General features: G+C 29.8%; 4 protein-coding genes across 7 annotated transcripts; 3 read left to right on the forward strand and 1 right to left on the reverse strand.

The window, feature by feature from the left end:
- The first annotated feature begins 445 nt into the window (after positions 1-445).
- On the forward strand, positions 446-11,262 carry LOC123275371. 3 transcript variants are annotated; one of them, XM_044743456.1, is made up of 14 exons: positions 446-790; positions 928-1,040; positions 1,309-1,385; positions 2,043-2,233; positions 2,318-4,322; positions 4,461-5,135; positions 5,256-5,581; positions 5,687-5,811; positions 5,848-8,914; positions 9,149-9,321; positions 9,402-9,849; positions 9,938-10,013; positions 10,394-10,543; positions 10,646-11,262. In XM_044743456.1, exons 1-14 carry the CDS (start codon positions 605-607, stop codon positions 10,834-10,836), a joined length of 7,803 nt encoding a protein of 2,600 aa, XP_044599391.1. In that variant the 5' UTR covers positions 446-604; the 3' UTR covers positions 10,837-11,262. The 3 variants fall into 3 exon arrangements, with proteins under 3 accessions (XP_044599391.1, XP_044599390.1, XP_044599389.1); XM_044743455.1 differs by having other exon boundaries at positions 2,318-4,323; positions 4,465-5,135; positions 5,256-5,811; XM_044743454.1 differs by having other exon boundaries at positions 5,256-5,811.
- A 643-nt stretch (positions 11,263-11,905) lies between these two features.
- LOC123268233 (ATP-dependent RNA helicase DHX8-like) lies at positions 11,906-13,758 on the forward strand. Its single transcript, XM_044733162.1, has 2 exons — positions 11,906-12,008; positions 13,048-13,758. The coding sequence occupies exons 1-2, from the start codon at positions 11,906-11,908 to the stop codon at positions 13,602-13,604; spliced, it is 660 nt and encodes a 219-aa protein (XP_044589097.1). The 3' UTR covers positions 13,605-13,758.
- A 748-nt stretch (positions 13,759-14,506) lies between these two features.
- On the forward strand, positions 14,507-19,311 carry LOC123261855 (eukaryotic translation initiation factor 4 gamma 3-like). Its single transcript, XM_044723724.1, has 7 exons — positions 14,507-14,893; positions 15,059-15,163; positions 15,645-16,689; positions 17,260-18,407; positions 18,484-18,559; positions 18,642-18,791; positions 19,030-19,311. Exons 1-7 carry the CDS (start codon positions 14,729-14,731, stop codon positions 19,212-19,214), a joined length of 2,874 nt encoding a protein of 957 aa, XP_044579659.1. The 5' UTR covers positions 14,507-14,728; the 3' UTR covers positions 19,215-19,311.
- On the reverse strand, positions 19,294-22,880 carry LOC123261863 (dnaJ homolog subfamily C member 1). Of its 2 annotated transcripts, XM_044723737.1 has the most exons (7): positions 22,757-22,880; positions 22,325-22,681; positions 22,148-22,249; positions 21,656-21,874; positions 20,883-21,124; positions 20,289-20,811; positions 19,294-19,795 (listed from the first exon to the last, which is right to left on the reverse strand). In XM_044723737.1, the coding sequence occupies exons 2-7, from the start codon at positions 22,469-22,471 to the stop codon at positions 19,727-19,729; spliced, it is 1,302 nt and encodes a 433-aa protein (XP_044579672.1). In that variant the 5' UTR covers positions 22,472-22,681; positions 22,757-22,880; the 3' UTR covers positions 19,294-19,726. The 2 variants fall into 2 exon arrangements, with proteins under 2 accessions (XP_044579672.1, XP_044579671.1); XM_044723736.1 differs by having other exon boundaries at positions 22,325-22,786.
- Between the last annotated feature and the right edge of the window lie 777 nt (positions 22,881-23,657).

Here is a 23,657-nt window from a genome sequence, read left to right on the forward strand (position 1 = left end):
TTTAAATTTCCAATTTTTAACTTTATAAGAATGAAAAGACTATTGTAAAGGTGTGATAATTACCGTATTTTGTAATGTAATGGAATATTTACACCTACTATTTAAGCATTGTAAAATATTTAGAATTACTTAATGACTTTTACGGGTGACTTGACTACCTGCTCTTAGAAAAGGTTTCATTTCATAAATAAAAACAAAAAGTAGTAAAATTTCTTCTTAGACGTCTTCATAATTTTTCTCTTAATAAAATATATAAAAAAAAAAAAAAAAGTTAATTTTAATTATTTTAACAATAAAGTTTTTATTTTTAATTTCTGTACTTAAATTTTAGCCATTTTTTCTTTTTATGAAAATTGCGCATGCGCACGCCGTTTCCATGCCAACCAATAACTAGTTGTGAGGTTGGCTTCACACTGCGCCCACCTTCTCGTCACTTATGATTCCACCGCGTGACTTTATTGTGGCGCTGACTATGAAAAAGAATAGGCATGTTGTTTTAGTGGTCTTTGTTAATTTTATCGCCATTTATACAAGTGTTACAATGATAGAATAAAATTATTTTTACATTGAAAACTAGTCTGTTTTAATAATAAAAAGCCACAAAATGTCTCATCCACAAAGTGCGCAAGGAAATAATAATTTACCGCAAGGTGATTGCAGTGCTTGTTGTTCAAATGAAATAAACACTCATCAAGTGCATCAAGCACAAAATCCTGTAAATACAAATATGCCTATAATCCCAACGATGGTGCCGAGCCAGCTTATGCAGTATCCAGTAGCACAGCAACCCGTAAGTTATGTTTTAAATATTTTTATTTCGTTATATTATTCCCATTATTTTATTTTTACTTACCTTAATCATATATAATTAATATAATTATATATAATTAATACATGATCCATTGTGTGTTATTTTGTCAATCATAGCCAAACATACCGCCACCGGTTCAAGGTCAACCACTTGCTCTGTACGCTTATCCTACTATAATGCTGCAGCCAAATTATGGATATCAACCTGCGAGTCATTTTTTAACTGGTAAGTATTATCTGTTTATATTTATGACGAAGAAAAATAAATAAAATAAACAGTAACTAAATACTTAAGGGTATAATAATAATATTAATAATTATAACAATAATAAATACCGTCATTGATAGTATAGTTTGTGATGATGTCATAACATAACAAACACTCTTTTTATCATCAGATTAATTTTAATATTTAAAATCATCTGTTTTGATTTATCTAGATAAATTTTTCTTTTTTTTTTTTTTTTTTTCTTCAGTGTATCCGTCGAATTATGATAGTCCACCGAATATTCCTGCGAGTAATCCAATTAATACGGTGCCTAATGTTCCCCAATCACTCCATTATAATCAACCAGGTATGAAGAAATTATTTTCAATCAAATTGAAAATTTTATTTGTTAAATTATTTAATTGATTGTCTTTTTTTTTTTTTTTATTATTAAACTGGTAAAAATTATAATTATTTTGGTAATTATTTACAAGTGGGATCCACCATTTTAATTTTCATTTTTTTGAATGAAATTTCTATTTAATTTGATTGATATTTGAAAAATCTATCAAATAATCAACAAAATTAAAAAAAAAAAGTTGATTATCACAATTTTAAAAAATTTATAAATTTGTGATATTCAATTTGTTTTTTTTTTTTTTTTTTTTAAATTATTCGTTTTATTATGTACTTTTCAAAAAAAGATAAAGTAGAAATTTTATCCAAAAACATGAGAGCTAAAATTTTTTCCAACTTTTAAAGGCAAAAAAAAGCTATCAAAATCTTTATTTTTTTTTCACAACATTTTTTACCACAAATGCGCCGTAAAAACAAGCAGAATCAGAAAAAAAAATTAAAAATTTTAATTTTTTATCTAGATATGGCCAAAAATAGGGTGGACCCCACTTGTAAATAATTACCATTATTTTATTTAATAATTTTTATTTGGTTTATAAACACTAAATTTATCTTGAATTTATAGTTTGTATCATACAATAAAATTAAAAAAAAATCACTCCTTTAGAAACAGTTGCACAAGCACCGCCGAACCCGATACCACCTCCGGTAATTCCAAAAAATACAGTACCATGTAAAAAAAAATCTAGACCACATGCGCTAACCAGCATAGTCAATCCACAAACGGGAGAGAATGTAGCAAAATCCATTTATCAAGAAGTGGAGGCTGAAAGTTATAGTGAATCTACGTACTCAGAGGTATATTTTTTAATTTAATTTAAAGTAACCAAGAAAATGAAATAAACCGAGTTTATTTAAAATAAAATAATTTTTTTTGCATAGTATTTACAGATAGGTGCTGAATATGCATCGGACGTAAGTAGAGAAGAAACTCCTACGCCAGAATCCGAGCCAATCACGCCGGAGTCATCTCCATCAGTTAAGCATACACAGCCAAAGTCACCGAGTGTCAATCCGAAGAGTCCACCGAAAAACTATCAATCAAGTACACAACCTCAGCCTCAGTATACATTCGCACCAAATAATGCTCAAACGACTGTTATTCAGAGTAGAATCCAGCCCAATTCTAGTCATCAACACAGTGCTCCGCAGAGTAGTCAGCATTCAATTTCTACCTGCGATCAATCGTGCAACCAATACTATGACAGTTATCAACACTATCCACAGCCCGTAGCTGTTAATCCTCAATATCAAGCCCCCCCTGTTAATATTCTCAATCAAATTCCACAAAATTATCCCCAGCAAGTAGTTTCTAATGTTCCGTACAATCAAAATGCCCAGTGGATTAACCAACAGAGTAGTTATGCTGGCAGCCACCAGCAACATTATTCACAAGTTAACTATCAACAACCTATCAGTGCTCAACCTCAAAATTACCCCATGAGTGATCAAGTTTATAACAGAAATAATCAAGCATACGGAATGGCGGTGAATACTCACGGACGGAGTTCTACAGGTCATCAGCGATTGCCTGAAGCGTACCCACGACGTACTGCCACCAATTATCAACACGATTTAACAGCATACAGTCGAGAGTCTAGTCATGCACGTAATCAACTGTACAATTTACCAGTACACGTTAATCATCAACATTCTGCTTATAGAAACACTCAACAGATGGTTCAAGAAAGCAGCCAAACTGCAATTGTTTATCACCAAACACCAGCTCCACCTAACAATTGTGATCAAACTGCTTTAATATCTAGTCAGCAATATGTTTCAGCAACTCACACTCAACAGACTGTTACTGCAACATCACCTCAAGTTGTTATTTCACATACTAATCAGCAAACTTATCCTGCTAATTCTCAGCAAAATATTCTACACAATTATTATCGAGGAGCTGCGCCGAATATTCCAGCTCAGCAGATTCTACCTCAATATAGATTAACTGGTCAAGAACAACTTCCACAGGACAGTAGAAAACCTATTCCTTCTCCACAAAGTTCTGTGAATACAAATCAGAATCTTCCTGCACCTAACTATCCTCCTCAACAAGCAAACTATCAACTTGTTCCTATCCCTGTGCAAGACAATCAAAGAACTAATCAACAACCTAGTTGCAGTCTTCCTGAAAGCAATTATCAAGCTCCAATAAATCAGATAAATCAATACCAAAGCACCAGAAAGTATCATCACAACCAAAATAGGCGAAACGAAGGTTATTCCAAGTCGAAAAATAATTCTAACCAGAGAACATTTTCAGGGCAAAGTTATAGTGGAGATAAACCACCTGCGGCGATGAGCTCGACACCTCAAACTACAATATTAAAGCATTCTGCAGCACCTGAAGTAGAACCGAATCCTGTAAAAGTTCAATCCAAATCATATGTGACGTTTCAAGATAATACTAGGCCAGAGAATATTCATTCACATAACGCTAGTACGTCGTACGCTGCTTCGAGATCTTTTCATCGAAATATGGGGAGAATGTCACAGTATCCGCAACCTCCACTAAGACCACCTAGGCCTTCTAACCCACAATATCAATCTTACTCAAGAGGTCCTCATGCGCAGAGCTTACCGGCTTATAATTCAGGGCCTAGAGAGTGCAATTCTGTGAACACTGGGACTATTTACAAACAATCTGGTAACTTGAATGTCTCTTTTGCATTAACTAACAAGCCTGTATCACCAACAACACATCAGGATGCTCCGAGAACTATTTTAGGACGACCTGAGCAAGGTTCAGATCAGCAAATTAAAAAGATGCGGCAGTCTTTATCACCAAATTTTACATACGATTCAGAAGTTCAAAAAAGTTTAGAAAACACTGCTATAAATCCGCCAGAAAGATTAGCACAAAATGATCAACAACAACAACAACAACAACAACAACAACAACAACAACAACAACAACAACAACAACAACAACAACAACAACAACAACAACAACAACAACAACAACAACAACAACAACAACAACAACAACAACAACAACAACAACAACAACAACAACAACAACAACAACAACAACAACAACAAAGCTTCAATTTAAAACAGTGGTTGGATTCGTCGGAAACTTCTGTAGCAACCAGCTCTGGGTCACTTAAAAATGACTCGACTCTCATCATTCAGCCCAGTGAAAAAGAGAAATCTTTACCAGAACCGGTAGTGGAAAAAACTAATGAACGTCCGGTGAATATTAATGTTCCAGATGCACCTCAAACTTCAAAATCTTCAACACCAGTTGCAATTAATCAGCAAGAAGTTAAACAGAACCAACCTGAAAAAATACCATCTTTAAGTTCTCTTGATACTGCTGGCTCAATAAAGATTATTTCAAGTGGTTCTACTACTAAAAATGAACCTAAAGAGACTAAAGGAGATTCTTCAAGTAGTTCTACTTCTAAAGAGATTAAAAAAGATTCACAAATAAGTGTAAAATCTAAAGATTTATCGGTAGATTCTCAAAAATCCGAAAGTCAATCTAAATTAAGCTATTCATCAATTCTTGCGGCAAGTGGGAGTAAAACTGCACCAACTCCAGCATGGAATGATTTAGTAACATATAAAAAAGTTGAGAACAAAGATACTGGTACAATTCCAAAGACGTCAAAGCCTCTAGACGGTCAAAGTAACTTTAATCGAGAGCAACAAACTCTGAAGAACACCGAGGATAAACTTAAAAAGTCTAAAAGTAAGATATTTTTTTTTTATTGTATTTATATATTTATGATTATACTATTGATAAAAATTTTGATATCTTTGTATTCTTAAAATCTATTTTCATTTATTAAAATAATTATTTATTTTTTAGGTAAGAGTAAAAAGAAGAACAGATATAAATATTCAGATTCTGAATGGTCTGGTTGCCATGAAAATGATTTTACTACGGAGAGACGTGAAAATTATGTAGAAACGCCGATGGAATCAAAACAAGAGTTGAATGAGAAATCACTATCATCATTATCAAATACTTCAACAAAATCTCAGCCTGTATCTTCGAACAAACTTCAAGAACCAGTTGTGGAATCAAAACAGTTTGAGTTGGATAAAAAATCATCATCATCACCAAATAATTTGAAAGAAACTCGACCAGTATCTGTGACTGGGCTTCAAAAAGAAACTGTGGAATTAAAACAGGTTGAGTCAGACAAAAAATCATCATCATCATCATCACCAAATAATTTGAAAGAAACTAGACCAGGATTCTCGACCGGACAAAAACAAACTGTGGAATTAATACAGGTAGAGTCAGATGAAAAATCATCAGCAAGTACGTCGAAAGAAACTAGACCAGTATCTTCGACCGAAATTAAAGAACAAACTGAAGAATCAAAAACGTCGAAGGTGAATAAACCACCATCAATATCAGGTACTCCAGAAAAAATGAATAAATCATCACCATTATCAGGTACTCCAAATAAAATTCGAGTAGTGCCTTTGAGTGATCTTCAAGAACAACCTAAGAATTCAAAGCAGTTGAAGGCAGAAAAAAAATCAGCGAGTGGTTCAAAAAAAAATCGAGCTGGGCCTTGGAGAGAATCTCAAGAAAAATCTGTGGATTCAATAGTTCAGGAGTTGGATCAAAAACCATCGACGTCGTCTAATACTTCAAAAAAAATTAAAATATTATCTGCGTCTGAAATTAAAAAACAAATTGCGCTGTCGGAAGCAGAACAGTTAGCGTTAAATCTAGAACCATTATCATTATTCAGAGACTTTGGCAAAAAAAAAAAAACCTCAAATCAAGAAGCAGTAGAATTAGACCAAACAAGATTACATGAGTTGGAGGTACAATTACAGAGGATACGATCATACTCACCATCACCACCACCACCATCATCATCGAATACGACAGCTCAATTGATACCTTCGAGCGAACTTCAAAAACAAGCTTCGGAAGATCCCGAAAAAGAAGAAAAAAGGGAGATTTTAGAAGAGTTTCTAGAAGATCCTTTAAACGATGCTTTAAAGGATACAATTTTTCCTCAGGATCATCAAATATTCCAAGTATTGGTGGATCAAAATAAAGAAATAGTAATTGATGAAGTGTACGATGTATATACTAAAAAGGGGATGAGTAAATTTAGAGCTGAAGTCGATGAAAAGTCACAAATGAGTGACCCACAGCTCATAAAATCTTTCTTCTTGCAAAAATTTACATTCCTAAGTCCCAGTCAAATTGACAATCTTGACACCGTTAAAGAATCAGCAGAAATAGTTTCAGAAGTTGTAATCACTCCTAAAATTACAGCTGACAAAAACGAGTCAGATGTTAAATATTATAACAAAGATGTAACTATCACAAGTAAAATTGTTTTAGATGATCCAGGTTTCAAAATTTGTACTGAAGAGTCTACAGCTGATAAGAGTGAAGAAATTTCACAACTTGAATTTCAGAAAAATGAAAAAAATTTACTTGATCACTTGGAATGTAATCCTGAAACCCCGATTCATATTATACCAGAGTATAATATTGAGAAGAATATAGAGAGTAAACCTAAGGTTGAAGATAATGTAGAAGAAAGTGAAGTGAAGCCACCAGAAGAAACACTTTCATCAAATTCATGTTCAATTAAAATAATCCAATACAGTCGTGAGTTTCTTATAAGACTTAGAAATTCTCCTTACAGTAAAATCCGGCCATCAAATTTACCTGACATGGAAGTTATCAATCATAAATCAAACTATGAAATAAATTATAGCACTCCAGTAAATTTACGGGCTTTTCCAGAGCCATCATTTAAAGTTCCTGAATACTTTAATCCCTTTTCTTTTAGGCAATTTTCTTCAAAAACGATCTTACCTTCAAGAGCTAATACTCCAGAAATAAAAGTAAAGTCCTCTGAACCACCAATGATATATTTTAAATTGTCACAGCCTGAAGATGTAGCGTTACGTAAAATAAAAAATGCATGGAAGCCTTCTTTTACGAAAAATAATTCATCAGAAGCAGGAGACCGAGAAAATTCAGAGTCGGTTTATAAAAAAGTCCGAAGCGTGTTAAATAAACTAACACCCGAAAAGTTTGCGAAACTTGTCGGACAAATAAAAGATATAGAAATAGAAAACGAGGAGGCATTACAAAAAATTATTGACTTGGTATTTAATAAGGCTATTGCTGAACCAAATTTTGCCGTAGGCTACGCTTCAATGTGTAACGAACTTAGTCATTTAAAAATTCGTAATTCAAATATGAATGATAAAAAAAATTTCAGGCAATTTCTTATTGATCGGTGTCAAGCTGAATTTGAAAAAGCTGCTTTTGACGAAGCTATTAAACAACAAAAATTAGAAGAAATAAAACGGTGTACTGATCCTGAAGAGAAGAAAAAATTACAATTAAGTCTTGAAGAGTACGATTATCAGATCAGAAAAAGATCAGTTGGGATTGTTAAATTTATTGGGGAGTTATTTAAAAACAAAATGTTGACTCAAAATATTATGCAAAAGTGTATGAGTCAACTTTTGAGCACTCCAGATGAAGAAAGATTGGAATGTTTGTGTAAATTGTTGACGACTATTGGGAAGTTATTTGAGGAAAAAATTAGTTTGGAAATTTATATAAAACAGTTGAAAAATTTAGCGAAACAAAACACGGAGTATAAAATCAGCTCGAGAATCAGATTTATGATTCAAGATGTTGTTGAGTTGAGACTCAACAACTGGGTGTCTCGTCGTAGTGACTCTAATCCAACAACTATGGATCAATTGCAGAGAGATGTTGAACAGGAAGAGCGTAAAAACAGGAACGATCGTACACCTTATCAAAACCGTCAGCAAAATGATCGAATCACTCCTCAAAGTACTAGCCGCAATGAAGACCTTTTTACCCCAAAAGAGACTTACAGTAATAGGCAAAGAGGTTATTTGAACAGTGGAAGACGGAATAGTCGAGCTAGTTCAAGGCCTGAGAGTGAAAGACGCAGTCCGTCTAAGCCAAGAACTGGAATTAATTTGTCAATAAAACCTCAACTGGAAGATACTAATGTTCTGGGGAATAGAAACGCTTATATATGGAACAAAACGCCGGCAATGCACACGCCCACGGAGACTTACAACCCATACAGTTTGTTGGACACGCCTAACTTGACGGTGGATAGAGATAGACTGTCTGTTAATATTACGGGGACACGCTCGGCTGGTCCGAAAGAATATCGCAGTAATTCGTCTTGGAGAGGACGTTCTTCGTATAGTAGTACTCATAGTCAATCCAGCTCTTTAAAACGAGAATCGTTGTCAATAAAAACGATTTCGCCTAGCATACAAAGTACTAAAAATTTATTTCAGCCGGAGTTTAAGTCACAAAGTAGTCTGCCATTCGTATCTTCGTCTAAATCGAGCAGTAATAGCAGTAATGTTAGTAATAAGCTCCAAAAAACTGGAAGAGAAGAAGAGGCAAAAGATTATTCTAAAGTCTTTAATGATATTTTGGACTGCTGCTATAATTCTACTGATGCTGCATTCATTAAAGTAAGTTATTTATTTATTTCTTTATTCATTTATTTACATAAATGCCAATCTGCATTATAAATCTATTCATTAGTTTATTATTCTTTAAATTATAAATTATAGCTTGAAAATTATAACAAAAATAATTTTTTATTAAATGATACCTCGCTAAAATTAAATTTATATTTAAATTGTACTTTTTTTTTGTCATTTATCTATTTGCATAATTTCTAAAGTCATTTTTTTTTTTTTTAGGATATTGAAGATGTCTTAAATGAATTAGAAACTTCTGCATTTGCGCGCTTTCTCCAAGAAACAACTTTGAGAGTTTTTGAAGACTCCTGTTCAAAAGTTCTTACAAGATATTCATTAATGCTGTCTCATATGATAAAGATTAAATTTATTTCTTTCTTATTGTTCCAAACAGAGTAAGTTGTATGAATAAAATTATCTATGAATAATACTTAAAAAAAAAAGACACTGATTTTAATAAAATTTTTTTTTATAGGTACCAAAAATTACTTGAAACAGTTGATGATATGATATTAGATATTCCTCACTGTTTGACCCATATTTCACAACTTCTATTAGAAATGTTGATATCTGGCCTTCACCCGTTTGCTGAATTGAAGCAAACGTTGTCTTCTCTGAAAAATAAAGAACATAGAAGAAAGATTTTGGGGGAATTGTTGTCGCTTTTGAGAAATAGTCAAGGGTCCGAATGGTTAGTGGACAAATGGAGTAAAAGCGAATTACTGTGGACTGATTTTGTTGATCTCAACGGAGAACAGCTTGATGGATTTATAAATATGTACAAGTTGGATTGTCTTGTGGATGTTTGTAATAATCCTGAAAGAATTATTTCATCGACAGAATTGAGTTTGACCGAAATTCAGAATCATTTAGTCGGGGTTTTATCAATAGATGATTTTGACAATGTTGTTTCTTGGATATCTGTAAGTGCAATTTATTTATTTTAATAAATATAGAGTATCTAATATTTTTTCAAGGTATTAAAATTATAAATTAAATACTTTTTTACAGGTAAATGTTGGTGCGAGATCCAAACATCCTCAATTTGTAAGAAATCTTGTTACATCTATTTTAAGAATTTCTATTGGTAAGAAATTAATTTTTTTATTTTGATTTTATTATGACATTAAATTTAGCTGTCACTTGATAATCTTTTTAATTTTATTTAACAAACAATTTTGTTCCAAAAAATTATTTTTAAAAAATTACATTTTCAATTTATTAAAATTTCTACATACTGATTTATTTTCTAATTTTTTAAAAATATTTTTTTACTTGTAATTTAATAGTTGAAAAAATTGTTGAACGGCTAATTTTAGTGTTAATTTTTTTTTGCCATAATTTATTTGTTAAAAAAATTTTGAAAATAATAAAAATCTGCTAAATTAATTTTCATATTTTTATTCTGTAAAGATTAATAATAATTTTATTTGATTATTTTTAAAAATTGTATTCTTAAATTTTTAGAACAAAACGGAGAGTCGTGGAAACTAAATGAAGAAATGTTTAATAAATTATTAAAATATATCCAACGTTATGTAGATGCAAATTTTCAATTGGAGCTTCAATGTTTGTATGCGATTCAGGCATATATTCATGAACTACAGCATCCGCAAGGTATAAATAAAAATTAGTCATTTTAATATTAATATGAAGGCTTTTTTTTAAATTTAATTTAATAATATAATAATAAAAAAATATCTTTTTGTTTTGGAACAGGAGTCCTAGCTCGTATCGTCAGTATTTTATGCACTGAATCAATCATAGCAGATGAGACATTTTTAGCGTGGCGAGAAAGTACAGAAGAAACCGAAGTTCAAGGTCGCGGAACTGTCATATCAGCCCTTCGGTCGTTTTTCGAGAATCTTTCGTTACTTCTAGAAAGCGATAAATTAGGCGATAAAACTTGAATAGTCTTTCAAAGCTTTATCTAATATATTTATTTTTATTTTGTGATTGTTATTTATTATTTATATATTTGTGAGTTCTTGTATTTGTTTTTTTTTTTGTTTACAAAGTTTTGAATTCATATATTTATTAAGATTATAATTTATAAAATTAGTCCGAGTTATATGATATAAAATAAGAAAAATTGTTAGAGAATATTCTACTATATAAAATTTATAAATTTAGCCTTCGTAATTCTATTGCATTGTTACAAATACTTTAAATTTTATCTTATTTGTATGAAAGTGATAATTGGAATGTTAGAACTAAGAAGTATAGTATTTAGGATTTAATTTTCTAGTTCTTAAAAAAAATGAGATATTTTTCGTAACATATGTAAATATTCAATATTTTTTTACCGGAATGAATAAAAATGAAGTGCATTTATTGAAGTTGTCATTTTTTAAATACATTAAGTATTTACAAAGTTGTAAATTTTAAAATTCTCAATTTTTCTGTTATGGTAAATTTAACTTTTCAAATTATTTTATTGTGTGTTAATTGATTTTTAATAATGTCAAATTACTGGAGAAATTCAAACAATATGTAATTGTAAAACTACATAATTTTTGAGACTCCTAGAGTCATTAAGAGTTTTCGAAGAAAGAGTGTGTAATCTTTTAATACCATCAATACTTTTATTAGTAATTGTTATAGTATGAAGAATTATTTTTCCAAGTGAGTTTGCAGTCCCTTTAATAAGTTATTTTTATCTGGCGAATTAACGCAGGTAAAATTTAGTATCCCTAAATACTTTAGAAAATTTTCTGGTTTGAATAGGGAGTATAGTAAATTTATATATATATATATATATAGTCCGCAGTAGTTCGACTGTATATAGCCTTCAGTCTCCTGTGTATAGTCTTCATATAGTACGCATAGATATTTCTCTAACGAAAAGAAACATAACCAAAATAAACATACGTTTGACTAAATCAGTTGGTGTTTTTCATGTCGAAGAGTAATTTCCAGAGTGAATTGTTACAGATAATTAACAAGTTTTGATTTTTTTGGAAATTAATAATGAATAAAATGGTTTTAAACGACGAAATTGAAGAGCGTGAACATTTATCATTGGTGTCTGAAATATGTACGGAATTGGAAAATCACTTGGGGCTTAACGACAGGGATATAGGTATGTACAAAATGTAATTTATTAAATTATTTAATATTAATTGAAATTTTTAAAGATAATTCATAGTTTTTATTTGAATTTTTAAATAGTAATTTATTTTGATAAATAAAATCCTAAAAATCGTTACTGTAAATTTCAGAATTATTTATAAAATATTTTTAACTAAAAAAAATTAGGAAAACGGTTGACCCTGAAGGCCATCCCTGCAACTTCTCGCTAATTCCATACCTGGGCGCTTAAAATTGCATTTACGACGTTTTTGAGCTCTCTGAGCTCAAAAAGATAACTTTTATATGCTTTTGAGCTCTTCAAGCTCAAAAGTTTAATAGAAGGTTGATAAAACACTATTTTTTGAGTTTTCAAACCGCAATAACTTTTGAATGAATCAACCAATTTTCACGCGGTTGGCTGCATTTGACGCAGTTTTTTAAGCCTTATGAAAAATCTTTAAGTTTTAATTGATCAAACTAGAAATTTCGAAGTAATTCCGAAAAAACACTTTTTTAGGTTTTCTTTCCTGCACGATATCTCTCGAACAGATCAACCGATTTTGACCGGATTAGCGGCGATCGACGTGGTTCTTTAAGGTTAAGAGCTGATTAGTTTTTGGAGTTGATCGATAAAGCCGTTCGAAAGTTATTTCAAAAAAACCACTTTTGAAAAAATTTGTTTTTACAGTTTTTTTTAGATTTTTCGAAATCTATCGGTCCGAATCGATCCAAATTGTATCCAAAATCTAAGTTTGGATAAGCCCTTTGGAATGGCGCCAACCGCGATCGAATCGGTCGAGCCATTCAAAAGTTATGAGAGGTTTACATACTCACACACACACACACACACACATACAGACATAGTGACACCCTCGCGGGGATAGTCAGGGAAGCTTCCTGTGATCCTTGAACGTTGAGATCTGATGAAAACTCGATTTTTGTAAAACGGGGTAAAACCAATAACTTCCCGATTTTTGAAAATCTGAGATTTTCTTAGCGGGAAGTTAAAAAAAAAGGGACAGTAGTTAATAATTATTTGTCTATTACAGCTGAGTTGATAATTTATTTGGCGACCGAAAACCCAACACCTGATGGATTCAAACAGGCGTTACGAGAAAATCGAGGTGACCTGTCTGATGCATTTATGGACAACCTTTTGCAAATAATTCAGGACAGGAAAGAAGACGTCAATATCGAACTGGTAGAGGAGAATCGTCCGTTTCTTCAGAATCACAATAGAACCGTTCCAGACTGGAGTCCCGTACAAATTTTCAGAAATCCTGACAGGCCATTAGCGTTTGCTGCGAGAGAGCGAAGACACAGATTCGACGAGGAAATCGTAGTATTTCCTCGTGAAAATGATGAAAGAGAAGACGTCGAAATCGAAATCGATGTGATAGAGGAGAATTGTTCGTTTTTACAGGATTACAATAGAATCTTTCGAAACTTGAGTCCCGTACCAGTCGTTAGAAATCCTAACGGATCACTGGCGCTGGCTGCGATGACGCAGGGTGCTCTAGCCCGAGAACGTCGAGAGCAGAGGATGCTGCAGCGTCAATTGGAGGCGGGTGAAGCTCCACTGGCTTCAAGAGAAAATGAACCTTGAAAAAAAACTTGATCGGGTCATTTACCACGAGCTCGTACAAACTACTAAGGAATTAATGCGGGAGGTAACTACGATTGATCCCAAATGGCTTGTTGAATTCGCCCCAGCGTTCTTCAAATTTAATCTCTGTTCATATTCTTATAAAATGTTCACAAAAAAAATAAATTAATTGTATTAATTAAATATTGCAGAATTATTTCTAAAAAAAATATTCCTTTTAATAAATTTATTATCTAATAAAATATTTAAATAATTAAAATAAATAAAAAACTTGTAATAATTAAATTTAACTTTTTTTTTTTTTTTTTTTTTTTCTATTGTATTTTACAGATTAACAACGATGGGCCATTACAATGATGTTTATTAACATCGCTATTTCTAATGTTGATCAAAAGTATATAACTGTGTTAATAAATTTCAAGTTAATGTGAATCATTAATTAAAATTAATTAATTAATCAATGGCATGGTAAAATTTAGATGTTGAGATTCTAAGAAGATGCTCTGATGAAGCTGAATTCAATTGGCTCTGAGCTTTGCTAACGTCGACTTGGCTAACACTAACGTTGTCGTAAAAGACCTGGGGACAAAAATTTCATCACCAATATTGATTATAATTATGAAACTCTGAAGTTAGCAGACACTTGACAATTTTCTTTTTAATAAACTAGCTTTAAAAAAATATTTTTCAAAAATTGCATTTACAATTTTTACGACATTAAAGTTAGCAGTCACTTGAAAATTTTTAAAATTTTATTTAAAGTAACTTTTTATGATGCAGGTAAAATTTAGTATCCTCAAATACTTTAGAAAATTTTCCGGTTTGAATAGTGAGTATAGTAAATTTTAGAAATTAACATTGCTGTGCTACGAAAATATACAACTGAGTTTTACTCCAGCCGAAACATGCTCATTTACTCATTTACTTTTCGACTCTGGTTGAGGAAGCATCTGCTAAATTCGGTAATTTTGTGAAAAGTGTACAGTGTTATAATTTCTATAAAAAATATTATTGTCAATAAGATCAATTGATACATTAAATTAATTACCTAATTGACAAAATATATAATATTGTATGAATCACTGATAGATTTTTTACATTCTTTATTTGCTCTAAAATAAAACATGACGGTATTAAGTGTGAACAACTTAAAAATTAATGGAGAATCTAATAATAATAAACAGTATGACCGTGATTTTTTAATACAACTACGAGACATTCCTCAGTGTAAAATAAAACCTGCTTATCTTAATAACCGCTTTGAAAGTATTCATAAATCCGAATTTAGAGTGAGTAATTATTTTTATTTTAAATAATTAATTTTTTTCTCTTTTTTAAATTTTATTAAACATGTTTGTGTTATTATTCTGAAACTTTTTTTAAGAAGTTGAAAATATTTTTTTTAATAAACCACGCTTCAGTCATACTTTCAACTAAAGAGGTTATTTTTATAGGAAATCCCATTTTACTGGAATGCAGGTAGCAGAATAAATGGTTTTAACCCAAAATCACATCATCAACTATTTCCTAACTTTGCAAAACCTTCAGGTGGACAATTGGTAATTTATATTTTTATTATAATAATTATTTATAATTCAATTTTTTATTGTGACATTAAATTTAGCTGTCACTTGACAATTTTTTTAAGTTTTTTTAACAAACAAATTTATTTTAAAAAATTACATTTTTAATTTATTAAAATTTTAACAACTTTTTTTTGATAAAATTTTTTTATGAAAATTAAGTTAGACATTTAAAAACTTTTGTAATTTTTTTTACTAAAAAAAATTATTACAAAAAAATTTAATTTGTAAAAAACTTGAAAAACTTTAAGTGCAATTTTTAAAAAATATTTTTTTTTGTTCCAATTTAATTAATGGAAAAAAATTAAAAAATTGTTTAACGCCGGTTAATTTTAGTATCATTTTTTTTTGCCATAATTTATTAAAAAAATTTCTAAATTTATCAAATATCTGCTGAATTAATTTTTATATATTTTTTATTTGTAAAAATTAATATTAATTTTATTTTAATTATTAGTCTTATCAGCTGGCAAGACGGAGTATTTCTCAAGAAAATGTTGCTAGACCCAGAAGGAGTGGGATGATCCATGTATCATTATCACTGAATGAATCTGTAAAATTGCGTGAATCTGACAATGCCTGGAAACCAACTCTGCTGAAAAAAAAGACTGGAGCACAAGTGGAAGAAGAGACCCAAGTTCTTTACAAGAACGTTCGCAGCGTGTTGAATAAACTAACCCCGGAAAAATTCGACAAACTTGTTGGACAAGTGCGAGCATTAGAAATTGACACGCAGGAGAAATTGCAAGGTGTTATTAATCTGGTATTCGACAAAGCGATTGATGAGCCGAATTTTGCTGTAGCGTATGTTCTGATGTGCAAAGAACTTGCATTAATGAAAGTTAATACACCAAATGAAAAAAATCCGTCCCAGGTAGCTGGAAATCCAGCTGCGAATGTAAATTTCCGCAAGCTACTTATTACTCGGTGTCAAGTAGAGTTTGAAAAAAATAAAACTAATGAAACACAGAGAACTGAAAAGGTGAAAGAAATTGAAGAATGTAAAGACGCTAAAAGGAAAAAAGATTTGCAGGCAGACCTTGCAGAGTATGATCGTAAGATTAGAATGAAATCTGTTGGAAATATTAAATTTATCGGTGAATTGTACAAACAAAGAATGTTGACGAGCAATATAATGAATTTATGTATTAATCATTTATTGCAAACTCCGGATGAAGAAAATTTAGAATGTTTGTGTAAATTACTGACGACTATTGGAAAAATATTTGAAGAAAAAAATAACCTTTCGTCTTACTTTAAGAAATTAGCAGAGCTGACTAATCAAAAGGGAGTAAATAAGATTAGCTCTAGAATAAGATTTATGATCCAAGATATTATTGATTTAAAATCAAACAAATGGATTACTCGTCATGTTGATAATAATCCTAAAACAATAAGCCAAATTCAAAAGGAAGTTGAGACTGAACAATTTATCAACACACATTTAAATTCTTCATATAATCCATCACAAGATTTACGTTCTGATAACAGACGCAGAAGTCGTAAGTTTATTTTTTATTTTGCTTTATTAAATAATGATTTTTGTTAAATTGCACTGTATTTTCTTAACTATTGACGTTTTTAAAGATATAAGCTCATCCTGATTTTACACTCATCAAGAGCTTTCATTTGAGTACCCACATGCACTTTTCATATATTTTTCATATATACATATATATAATATATAAAATATATGAAAAATTGATGTTGGTACTCAAATGAAAGCTCTTGATGAGTGTAACATCGGAATGAGCTTATATCTTCAAAAATGTCAATAGTTCACAAGATACAAGGTCATTTCTTAATTATTGACATTTTTTAAGATATAAGCTCATCCTGATGTTACACTCATCAAGAGCTTTCATTTGAGTACCCACATGCACTTTTGATATATTTTTCATATATACATATACATAATATATATAAATATATGAAAAATTGATGTGGGTACTCAAATGAAAGGTCTTGATGAGTGTAACATCGAGATGAGCTTATTATCTCTTTAAAAATGTCAATAGTTCACAAGGTACAAGGTCATTTCTTAATTATTGATAATAATTTTTTTTTTCTAGTTATGGGTCCACCAAGTTATTCAAGCAATGGTTGGAGTGTAGCCGGAAGTAAATCAAGACAATGGTACGCAGTAGAAACTTCTAAATTAAAAATTAACACTTCAGTAGATGAGGTAACGCTAGGTAGCAAAAATTCTTACACTTGGAAGCCTTTAGTACCACCAGCTCCTGTAATATTGTCACCTAATAAATTTTCTATCCTTGACGCTAAGCTTGAAGAGCAAAATTCAAGACGTTCATATGCTGGATCACGATCTACAGGATTTTCCGAGAGGTCTAATGATAGATCCTTTCAAAGAGGTAATAATAACAGCCAGCAAAGAAGAGTTCCCTTGTTTGAGCAAAGATTAGCAATGTTAAGAAATCCTCAAAGTGGGAATATTCTTCCAGCAATTCCGGCGGAAAAAGTTTCTTCATCAACATCAGTACCAAGTCAAGTTTGTATAAATAAATCTCTGAAGAGTGATGTTATTAAATCACTTTTGAAATCTTGCGAAAATTTTGCAAGCACTGAAGAATTTATTAAGGCTGCTGAAGAGACAATTGCGGATAACTTCGACAGTTCTTCGTACGAATTTTTCGTCAGTGAAGCAATGAACTGTGTGCTTGAAAAGTCCAAGACTGTACGTCAGCGATTCTCGGCTTTATTATCACACATGATGGAGAAAAATATTATTTCTCTATGTCTGTTCCAAAAAGAGTTCAAACAATTATTAGAAATTAAAGAAGATTTAGTAATTGATATTCCTAATTGTCAAACATACCTTGTAGAAATATTGTCAGGGTTATTGACTTCAAGCGCTCATCCATTTGTTGAATTGAAGCAAACGCTAGCTGTACTTAAAAGTAAAGGTTGTGGAAAATTCTTGGGAGAATTATTATCTACTATAGCAAAAGATCAAAAGCATGAGTGGGTTGCTGGTGAATGGAAAAAGAGTGAACTAACCTGGTCCGATTTGGTCGACACCCAGCGAGAATCAGTTGATGATATTGTTAAAAATTACAGTTTGGAATTCTTAACTGGTGATTCTGCAACAATAAAAAAATCACCGCAGACAGATATTTGTTATTTTAAAAAAACTTTTAGTCAATTACTGGATTGTATGCGTAAAAGCAGTGTAATTGACTTTATTACTAATTTCCTAACTGTAAGTATTTAATTAATGATTTTTTTTTTTAATTAAATCGGCATAAATTTTTTTTTATGACTTTTTGTGGTTTTAGACGAACTTTGGAGAGCAACCAGCTGAGCCTAAATTTTCGAGGTGTCTTATTGTTGCAATTTTGACCATTTCTGTTGGTAAGTATTATTTTTTATTAATTATTTTGTTGTAAATAGATATTTTTCAATTGCATTAAATAATTTTTTTTTCTAATATTAGATACTGAAAATGGATCTCATAAATTGAATACTGAAAAATTCAAACAACTCTTACCACTATTAATAAGATATGTTGATGCTGATCCAAAAAAGGAACTTGAGGTACTTTTTGGAATTCAACATTTTATTCACGGCTTATTGTATCCTCAAGGTATGTTTATATATTACACTAAAGCTAGCCGACGCTTTTAATTTTTTTTTTATTAATTAAATTAGAACAAAATATTTTTTAAAAATTGCACTTACATTTTTTACAAATGAAAATTATTTTTATTTTTTTGTCATGATTTTTTTAACAGAAAAAAATTCTATAAATTTTTAGATGTCGGCTAACTTAATTTTTATTTATAATAAATTCTGATAATTAATTATTATTTTTTTTATTAAAGGACTACTGAGCAGCATAGTTGCAGTAATTTACGACGAAGGTATTATTTCAGAAGAAGCTTTTTTGTCTTGGCAAAAATGTGAAGATCCTGCGGAAATGGAAGGTCATGCGATAGTGATAAAATCGCTTACATCTTTCTTTGTTAACCTCTTGGAAGGAAGTGAAGAAGACGACTCTGAAGAATAGTTAATTTAATATTATTAAATTATAATTATCTAACGACTTATTTTCATAATTATACTAGTGAAAACAAACAGCCTTTTTATAAGTTTTTATCATGAGTTATTTATTAAATAAATTTACTTAATTAAGTCTTTATAACAAAATTATATTAGAATTTTTTTCGGTTTCCATACTATAGATTTTATTACAATAAATATATTAATTATTTATATTTATTCTAGCAAGATTGAAATTGCATCATAATCAATAAATTTTTTATATACAGAGATTATGCGTAAGTTAAGTGTTGATCGATGTTGGAAGATTTTAAATATTGTGACTGATGCCAGAATAAATTTAATCTACTAAAAAATTATGGCGTCAGACTCGTTGATAGTTGAAGAAAATAAGCCTCCAAACTACCAGGTATATCCTTTTAAATTCCATCAATAAAAATTTTAATAATAAAATATTGATAATATTTATACGTCAAAAAATTTTTAAGTAATTTTGTTCATATAAAAATATTTGGCAAGCTATTGGGTTGTTTCGTTTTTCTTTTTTACTAAATCGACCAGTTGACGATACCGTTGCTGGCATTCCTCCTGAAAAATACAACAAAATAATCCATATTATTAAGAGGATAAATTCTCACCGATAGTCAATTGATGATAATAAGTATTTAGGCTGCATTGGAAAATACTCTATCTCTAGATACATAATTAAGAAATGACCTTGTACCTTGTGAACTATTTAAATTTTTAAAGATATAAGCTCATCTTGATGTTACACTCATCAAGACCGTTCATTTGAGTACTCACATCAATTTTTTATATATATATATATATATATATATCAAAAATGCATGTGGGTACTCAAATGAAAGCTCTTGATGAGAGTATCATCGGGATGAGCTTATATCTTTAAAAATGTCAATATTTAAGAAAGTATGTAATTTAACCAAAGTCGTTATTTAATAAAGCAAAATTTTATTTATTTATAGCTCTCAAGTCACGGAAGTCACATAGTGGCAAGGTTGCTAGTTTTTATTTATTATTCAAATCATAAAATAATCAAACAATTATTTGCGATACGTACTTTCGTTTTTCCTTCAATATAATTGGCTATTTTTTCCCACCTATCAACAGAAGAGCTTTTAGGATACTTCAACAAAGCAGCTTCCAAAGCTTTCTGTTCCTCTTGACTCCAAATGACATCACTTTCTGGATTTTCAGCTCTGGTTTTAACTTTCTTCGGCTGTTGAACCACCGAAGGTTCTTCAGCAGCCTGATTGGGTTTCAAACCCTCATCTTTTATTTTTTTAGCCATATGCGTTACTTCACTGACACTGCGGTTCATAGTCTCAGCTATTTTTTCCCATCGATCAGGCGTACCTCCGGGATATTTTTTGACTAACTTTATCAGCTCTAGTATATCATCATCGGTCCAGAGACCTCCCGTATACTTAGGCTTCTCATAAACGTGATTAGCCCGAATGTTATCCTTTTTTTTTAATTCATTAGAATTGTTACCACTTTGTTCTTGTGGTGTGAAACCAGCGCGACGTCGCCTTGGACCTCTTGGCACAGGTTCCGGTTCTACTTGTTCATTTTCTTCAGCTCTGAAAAGATTAACATGTTTAAAATCAAATTATAAAACAACTTATTAATGAAATGAAGGAAAATTAATTACAATGCAGCTTCCTCTTCTAATTTTCGTCTCTTGCGCTCTTCAATCATTTCTTTAATTGCTCGTATCGTTGATGGAATCCCTACGATTGACGCGAAAGTCCAACATGGTAATTGGAACGGCAAGGTGTTCCATACACTAGGCGTAGGAATTTTTTCAAGGATATCTGCCAAGTCTGGTACTTCCATTTTGCCTTTACGATTTTTCTTTTGTAATTTTTGTAATTTGCTACCTAGTACTTGTTCCTATTTATGAAAATAAAAAATATATCAATAAATTTAAAGGCATTATTTGATTCTTAAAAAAATTTTTTCTTTAAATAAAGTCATACTATTAAAGCTATAAAATTATTGATACTATTATATGTTTAATTTCAAATGGCCTAGAGCTATAAAACCGATTGTAATCGTCAAGCAATAAGTAATAAAATTCTTTTCTTTAATTACTATTGTTAGAAAAATTCTATGTAGCTTTTGTTCAATAACTTATTTTTAGAATAAATATTCAGATATTTAATTTATTATCTATTAAATAACTAAAAAATTTTTTAAATAAAAAAATTAATTTAATAAATTTTATAAAAATTAATTTAGCATATATTTAATAAATTTAATTTTTTGTTAAAAAAATTATGGCAAAAAATGACAAAAAAAATTGACATTTAGAAATTTAAAAAAACTAGAATTGCAATTTTTTTAGAACAAATTTGTTTGTTAAATAAAATTAATAAATTGTCATGTGGCTGCTAACTTTAATGTAATTAAATTTTTACTTACATAAGTATATCGTTTTTCAAAATAAGCAGCCCATGCTACAATATATTGACCAATTGTTATAACGATAAATAATATAACACTCATTTCCAATAATCCCATTTTTCTAACATGACGATAATAATAAACAGCTGACCGCCAATTTGGCAGTCCATTGACAAGAACATTGTCATAATGTTTCCTTTTATTTGTATCTCTTAAAACATCGTACACAGAGACTAACTGAAAGTAATTAATATAAATTTATTGTAATAAATATGAACCAATATTTAAAAAAAAATGAAAATTTAATTAACTTACATTGATAAATTTTTATTGTTTTATTATTGAAAAAAATTAAAAGAAAAAATTTAATACGTAAATATCATTAAAAAAAAAAAATATTGAGAAAGTTTATTGAACCCAATATTCAATTTTCAATTTATTTCTGAATAAATTTATAAGTCAAAAGCTAATTAAATTATTTAAATGATAAAAAAAAAAGGATATACTTACATTTCTAAACTTAACATCAGCATCAGGCGCATCATTTTTATCAGGATGCAGTTGTAGTGATAATTGCCGAAAGGCTTTTCTGATACTCGTCGCATTGGCATCCTCGAATAAAAAATAAATAAGTGTTAGATAGAAATTATAAAATACTTATTTTTGAATTATAAATAAAAAATTTACCTGCGTTAAGCCGAGAAGTTGGTAGAAATTTTGATTAACTTCCTCGACTACATCAAAAACTTCTAATTCATCATCGTCCCAAGCGACAGAAACTTTACATATGTTTAAAAATTGTAAAGTGATGAAAATAATAGCTACAAACTTCATTTTTTATTACACACTAACTATCATATCACTAAAAAATTTTAAAATTTATTTATTAATATTTAACTACACCTATTTCAAGGAATATATTATTATTAATTAATATGATGGTGAATTAGTGAAAACTGATAGTTGAAACTACTTTTAAATGCCACATTGTACTATATAAATGTCATTTACACGTTTACTTTCTTCGAACTCACTTTGAGGGCTCTGAAAGACAATCAGAATTTTTGCTTCGTGCCTAGAAAAACTTATTTCATAAAAAACCAACATGTGGTGACTTACCAATACATACACAAAGTTTAGATTATGAATCTAAAAGTATTGAAGAATTTTTAAAAGTGAGGTTATCTTCTATCTTCTTCTTATTATTATTAGTTTTCTTGTTTAGTTGGTATCCTTTTTCGCGGGTACTATACCAACATCTGTCAATATAGATGGCGTGCTTTGACAGAATAGGCAAAAAGTAACAGTTTTCTATAAATTTCTTAAATATTTACAAATAAATAATAAAATTTATTTTTTTCCAATGTCTTCGCAGTTGCAAGTTTTTTTTACACTCAATTTTTTAAAATTTATGAGAAGAATATCAACTTTACTTCTTGTGTCCAAAAAATAGTGTCAAATGTCAATTAAAATTAATTTTTTGCTTATGAAGAAATCAAAGAATTAATTTTCAAGTTAATCATAAAAAAACTTCAAGGTATTTTTTTAATTTTAAAGAAATTATAGTTTTTAATAAGAAGTATTTAGTTTTTTTATTAATTTAGAAAAGAAGAAACAATTAAAATTAAAGTAGCATACTTGATAATTTTATGAAAATTAAGTTAGCCGACATTTAAAAATTTTTAAGATTTTTTTTCATTAAAAAAATGATTATAAGAAAATAAAAAAAAATTTTCATTTGAAAAAAACTAAAAACTGTAAGTGCAATTTTTTAAAAATATTTTTTTTGTTCTAATTTAATTCTTAAAAAAAAATCAAAAAATTAAAAAAGTCGGCTAAGTTTAGTATCATGATAATTTTTACAATTTTTTTAAGTAATAAAATATTGAAAAAAAATTGACGTAGAAATTTTAAAAAGCTAATAGTGCAATTTTTTAAAAGTAATTTTATTTAAAAAATTTGTTTGTCATGAAGAAATAAGAAGAAATTTAGAATAAAAGTTAAAAAAATTGTTTCAAAA

The sequence above is a fragment of the Cotesia glomerata genome, linkage group LG1 (assembly GCF_020080835.1).
Source record: "Cotesia glomerata isolate CgM1 linkage group LG1, MPM_Cglom_v2.3, whole genome shotgun sequence".
Classification (NCBI taxonomy): Eukaryota; Metazoa; Arthropoda; class Insecta; order Hymenoptera; family Braconidae; genus Cotesia; species Cotesia glomerata.